Genomic DNA, 6,108 nt, shown 5'->3' on the forward strand with positions numbered 1-6,108 from the left:
GCTCTTCTGCTCCTGACTGTATTCCAATATACCATAGCATCACAGATGCAGTGATGCTCAATAAATGTTTGCTAAATGAATAAATAACAATTCTGTGAGCACTCCTGTAATATAACCATTTACAAATCAATGTCTATGGGGGCATATGTGTGAAGCTCCAAATTATGAAGTTCAACCATTGGCAATTATCAATGGGAGTCCAGCACAAGTTTATGTAAATGACAGGCTCAAATCTATTCTGAAGCTATCTAGTTACATTAACTAAACAGTATAAACATATGCTTCAAATTCTCATCTGGACCCCCAAGAGTTAAAATGTTTGGCTTTGCAATAAATGAAACTGTTAAGAAAAAACGGGGGGAGGAGGGGTGCTTCTCCTTCATAAGGAAAGACTTATGGCAGCTTAACTTAAAACCACTCAATTTAAGACTTCTTTACTTGTGCATAGTATTATCAGAGTAAGGTCCATTTTGGTTTATAACTAACAAAGTTTGACAACCCATGTGGACATTAAACTACAGATCCCTCATGAACCATTGCAATCATTTAGGGTAAGAAAAGAAAGATAAGGTAATATGTGAGACTGCTAAGGTAATATGCATTTTGTAAAAAAATGCATAAAATGTGGTCATCTATACACTTCTGAATCAAGCAGGCACACTATCTATTCAACCACTAAGAAAAAGAGGACAGGGAGGAAATGAAGGGAGATCTCCAATGTAAACAAACAACTGTTCAACTCAGGACAGGAACAGTTTGAGTCCCCATTACAGCTCAGGATGAAGTCGCAGCACTGGGCAAAGGCCTCCTGCAGGGAAGGCGCTTGTAATATACTGTACATTTTCTAAAAGATCCAGAGTTTCAGTGTGTTAGAACTACACAGTGGGATTATCTTCTCTCTGCATGGAACCTCTTAAGTTTCTCTCTTGCATGACTTTGACTGGAACACGGAATGTGCTGTAGTAAAGATGCAGAAACATCTTTCCTAAGGTAGTTACTGACCTCTCGCTGACAAATGCAATTGCCTGTTCTCAATTCTCATGCTTTCCAAAACTGATTTCCTATACACTTCCTATTGAACTATCTTATCTTTATCTGTTTCTCCTTTTCTCACCATTCCATGCTCAACTTTGTCACTACCCAACTACTTTTTCTTCACAGAATGCTCATGATAGCATCTAGTCCACGAAGGTTTTCAAAGTGGTTTTATTTTTCAAGTGACAGAACATACCCCTCCATTCTTCCATTCCCATCTCTCCCCAAATAAAATTCTTACAATGAACCCAGCACCCACCTAACCTAGCCTCTTCTCGACTTTCTTGGATCTATGGTCGGGTGCCCTGGGGGCACTGTGCTTCACAAACAACAAATGTGAAAACAGCTGAAATTCTCCAGTTCTGACGTCATTCCAAAACGTCAGCCCCACATTCCCTATACCTGTGGTGCCTCGGTCTCACTTTCTCCTGCCTCTCAGATTTTAAATCTCTGCGCCTTCTACTCCCTAATTTGAGATCTGTCCATTCTGCAGTTGCTCATAATCAGAACCTCCAGGCCCAGGCTCAGGAAATTTCAATTAATCTGGGCTTTTATTATCACTAGTATGCATTAGTAAAATAATTTACCAGAGCTAGTTGCACCTCCTCCATCCATCCACCCTGAACACCACCACCTGTTATTTTTACTATAAGCACTGCTCTTGTGTGGTAACTATGCAAAACCCTTCACCGCTCCATAATGCTGACAGAAATAACAACAAAATATTAAGGTGGTAACCATTCAAGGTCCTCTATAATCCGCCACGAATCCATTTTTCCATTCGTACTTTGCAATATTAAAGACTTATTCCAGACACTCTAATCACCCTCTTCCCCTAAAAAGGCATTTCAAGCAACAGAAAATCCAAATGCAAAGATGTATCCAGATCTAGGAAAAAGGCCTGCAAACTAAGGCCCTTTGCCTGTTTTTGTAAATATTTTGATGGACCACACCAGCACATTCCTTTAGTACTGCCTGTGGCTGCTTTTACACTCTAATGGCAGAGTTGATAGTCATGAAGACCACCACCCACACCACCAAATATTTATGATCCTGCTCTTTACAGGAAAAGTCTGCAGACACCTGGGTTTAGAGATTTAACATAATTACTCCTATTGCTGTTTTGAGAACCAACAGTGGGAATGTGCCAAGGGTGAAAGGAGGGAGACTCCTTAGGTCCTAAGGCTTAGGAGACTACTGAAATAATATCCAGGCCATAGGTTATAGTGGTTCACCCGTGTGGAGGCAGTGGGGATTGAGAGAAGTGAACAGATAACAAAGGCAGAGCCAACAGGACCAGCTGATAGATTGGAGGCAAGTTTGAGAGAAAGAGAGGAACTAAGAATGACATCTAGTTTCTGGCCTAAGCAACCAGGAGGATACAGTTGCTACATTTAAGCAAGATGGGGACTACTACGCAGCCCATGTGGCCCAGTGGTTGAGCGTCCACCCATGAACCAGGAGGTCAAGGTTCAATCCCATCAAGGCACATGTTTGGGTTACGGACTCCATCCCCAGTAGGGGGTGTGCAGAAGGCAGCTGATTCTCATAATTGATGTTTCTATCTCTCCCCCTCTCCCTTCCTCTCTCTGAAATCAATAAAAACATATTTAAAAAAAAGATGGGATTATGGGTAGACCAGATTTCTGAAGGAAGATCAGATACACAACTGCAAAGAATAATTCACAGCAGTTGCTTTCCTATACAAAAGCCTCCAATGAAACTATTCTTTCAGAGTATAAGTAAAAATCCCAGTAATAGCTACAAGGCATAATCAGGCCCTCCTTTTCGTGACTTCATCAGATTCCCTGACTGCTACAGATTGGGTACCACAAAAAATTAGTATGTTGAAATTTAATCTCCAAGGTCATGGAATTTGGACTTGTGGGCTTTTGTGAGGTGATTAAGTCATGAGGGCAGAGCCCTCATGAATGGAATCATGTCCTTATAAAAGAGACCCCGGAGTACTCTCTTCTCCCTTCTGCCATGCAAGGACACAGGCAGAAAACAGTCATAAACCAGCAATCAGACCTTACCAGCACCAAATCTGCTGGTGCCTTGGTCTTAGACTTCCCAGCCACCAGCACTGTGAGAAATAAATTTGTTACTTATAGGCCAACCAGTCTATGGTACTGTTATAGCAACCCCAAACAGATGAAGACACCAACATTCACTCCACCCCAGATACCTGGTCTCCTTGCTATTCTCCAGTACACTGAGTAAGCTCCTGTGTCACGCCTCCACACCAGATTTTACTACTATCTGGGATGCTTTTCTCCCAAGATATCTACAGAGCTTCTCTCTCACCCCTGCCCCAACCCCGCTCAAGCACAACCTTTCCTGTGAGGCCTTCTCAACACTCCTTAATTACCCCAGCCATTGGTCCCTTCCTCCCCCACTTGTCATCCCCTCTTCTCTGCTTAATTTGTCTCCAATTTATTACCTTCTCATGTAACTTGATTAATGTCTCCTATCCCCACCTCCTAGAATGGAAGCTCCAAGAGAGCAAGGGTATTTGTCTCCCATGCTCCCTCCCCCCTGTAATCACTGCCTGAAACACAGCACGTGATCAATAAATATTTGAATGAACTGGTGCAAAGAATAGATAGAATTTAATGATTCGAGATAATTTCACCCATGTTCCCAGGATTTGAGAGGCAAAAAATTAAACCACGTTGCAAATGCCTTATGTACAACTCAATTCAGTGATTTTATTATTAGTTCTCCAATTCCAGAGTGGCAGTGCAGAACTCCCTTTTCTCCCTCCCCTGCTCTCAACAATTAAAACGTCTGAGATCAGGTCATAGATCACATTCACACACACACACACACACACACACACATACACACACACAAAACTTTCCTTAGTGGCCTATTAGTCCTACGGTCCTTTTTGGTCTCGTTTCATCAGTACTGTATTCTCCCCTCTGCACCGTGCCCACACCACGTTCTGCTCCTCAAAACCACTGTGCTCTTTCTCACTTCATAACCTTTCCACCTGTGAATCCCTCTATTTAGAAAGCTCCTCCCACACCGAGTCTATCTAGCCTGCTGCTTCCCATCAAAATCTCCCCATGTCACCTCCTGAAAAACACCCTGCCTGCCACCTCAGCCAAGAGACAAGCCCACCATTTCAACTCCTCCTTTATTTCCTTTCTGGGACTCAGGACCTTATAAAGCCTTACTTGCACACGTACATCTTACAAATGAGAGCAGATCTGACCCATTTTGTTCACCGCTGTGCGTCCCTCGCACCTACACCACCATAGAAAACAGACGGTGATTTCATCACATCCCGTAGGTGAAGGTGGACAGCTCCACTCCACTGGGAAAGACGCTGACAGTAGGAAGTTAAAAGAGCCACCGACATCCGACAACTAGGAGGGTCCAGCTGGAAGCCAGTGCTTGGGGCGATCCCACTACTTCGCTAGACCTGGAGCCACACACTAGCAACTCCTGTCATCACGGTGCCGGACCGTCCACGCCGCCGTTAGACTTCCAGGACCTGCATGCCATTCGTCGCACAAGAGCCTGCCTCCAGGCAAGAAGTATTTACAGACGGGCCAGAACAAGCAAAAACCTTAACCTTGATCCTATCACTCACCGACCTAAATGTAAGCCCTGGGGAGCCTGAGGCTGGGTAAGCGGTGGAGGGGGCCCTCCAGAACTCGCTTACTCCCCCGCCCCCCACCGCATCCCCGAATATGAATCCAGGGTTCCAATCCCAAATAAAGCAAAGGAAGCCGTTCCCAAAACAACTGCAGCAAAAGAGAAGGGAGAACCGGGGGGGAGAGGGGGTGCAGGGAGAACCGACGGACGGAGGCGGGGTGATGGGGGGTGGGGGCAGGGAAGCTTCCGCCCAGCCCCGCGCGCCCACCGAGCCCCCCCGCGTCCTCGGCTCCGGGAAGGCGCCGCACCTGCTGCAGGGAAGCGCAGCCCTGACACCGCGAGAGATCCGCCGCCCCAGGCGCCGCCGAGTGGGTCTCGCCCGGCATCATGGTGCCGCCGCCGGGCCCGGTGGGCCCGCGCGCCTCAGGGACCCGCGGCCTTGGCCCTGCACTGCTTCTGCTGACGTCGCCGGGGCCGCCGCCTGCCAGGCCGCTTCCCGCCGTGTCCGGGCGGGTCCATCCGTGCACAGAAGTCCCCGTGGAGCGGGCCAAAGGCTCTCCCAGCCAGAGCTGCCCCAGGCACTAGAGAGAAACGCTCCCCGGTGCGGCCCCCGACGCGACGCTGCACGGCCAGGACCCGCCCCGCCCTAGCTCGCCCCGCCCCTCGTCACGGCATGTAGCTGCCTAAGGTAGCGCCTGAGCAAAATAAGGGCCCAGCCCTGCAGATGCGGCGGGGACCACGCCCACAAAGGAAAAGTTAGGGATAGCAGAGGCATCGGAGGTGCCCTCCCTGTACCGTGTACTGGTTCCTATTGTATTGCCGGACTGCTGCGTGACAGACTTCCCATGGGCACCTAAAACATTGAACGAAAGGGGGGGGCGGCCCTTCGATGACGTCATTTAAGGCGCCTCCCACACTGGAAGGACCCCACCTTGCCCGGGTCTGTGTGCGATTTATAACTAGAAGGAGTGGTGCTGTCCGAGTCCGGCCAGGTCCGGGGCAGCGGGGTGACTACAGTTCCCGAAGGTCCGCGCGGCGGGCAGGGCCCGCTCGGTTCCTCCCGCCACGCCGGGTGTGCCGGATCGCCTAGTCGCGGCCTTCGATGCCCTGGGCCCTCTCTTCCCCCAGGAATGTGTTTGTTTGTTTTTTATCTCCGGGCAGCTCCCCCTGCCTGCTGTCCGGCTGTGGTCCATTTACTGTCCAACATCCCGCTCCCCCCTGGGGCTGGTCTCCAGACCCATCCCTGCGACCCCGCCACCGCTCAGGGCGCATAGCCAACCTCTACCCAGTCCCATTGAATACCTCTTGGGAGGGGGCACACACACAGAATCCTCCCCGCTGGCCGCCGTTACTGGATAAATCCCGGCTGGAATCCTTTTGTTTGAACTGCGGTTTCAGTGTCTCCAATCCCTCGTCTCCATCCCTACTGTCAGAACCCAACCTGGCTTCCAGAGTCTATAGTTA

At 48.8% G+C, this 6,108-nt stretch overlaps 1 protein-coding gene across 6 annotated transcripts in view; it reads right to left on the reverse strand.

Annotated features, from left to right (window-relative positions):
* Positions 1–5,282, reverse strand: part of ICE1 (interactor of little elongation complex ELL subunit 1) — a 57,727-nt gene extending 52,445 nt beyond the window's left edge. For 3 of the 6 annotated variants that reach the window (XM_036308012.1, XM_036308010.1, XM_036308009.1), the window contains exon 1: positions 4,953–5,280. In XM_036308012.1, the coding sequence (XP_036163905.1) occupies positions 4,953–5,033 (81 nt within the window). In that variant the 5' untranslated portion in view covers positions 5,034–5,280. Of the gene's footprint in view, positions 1–4,952 lie in introns of all 6 variants that reach the window. The other 3 variants (XM_036308017.1, XM_036308019.1, XM_036308020.1) reach the window with 2 other exon arrangements.
* Positions 5,283–6,108: the final 826 nt, after the last annotated feature.

This window comes from Myotis myotis, unplaced genomic scaffold (assembly GCF_014108235.1).
Source record: "Myotis myotis isolate mMyoMyo1 unplaced genomic scaffold, mMyoMyo1.p scaffold_m19_p_5, whole genome shotgun sequence".
NCBI lineage: Eukaryota > Metazoa > Chordata > Mammalia > Chiroptera > Vespertilionidae > Myotis > Myotis myotis.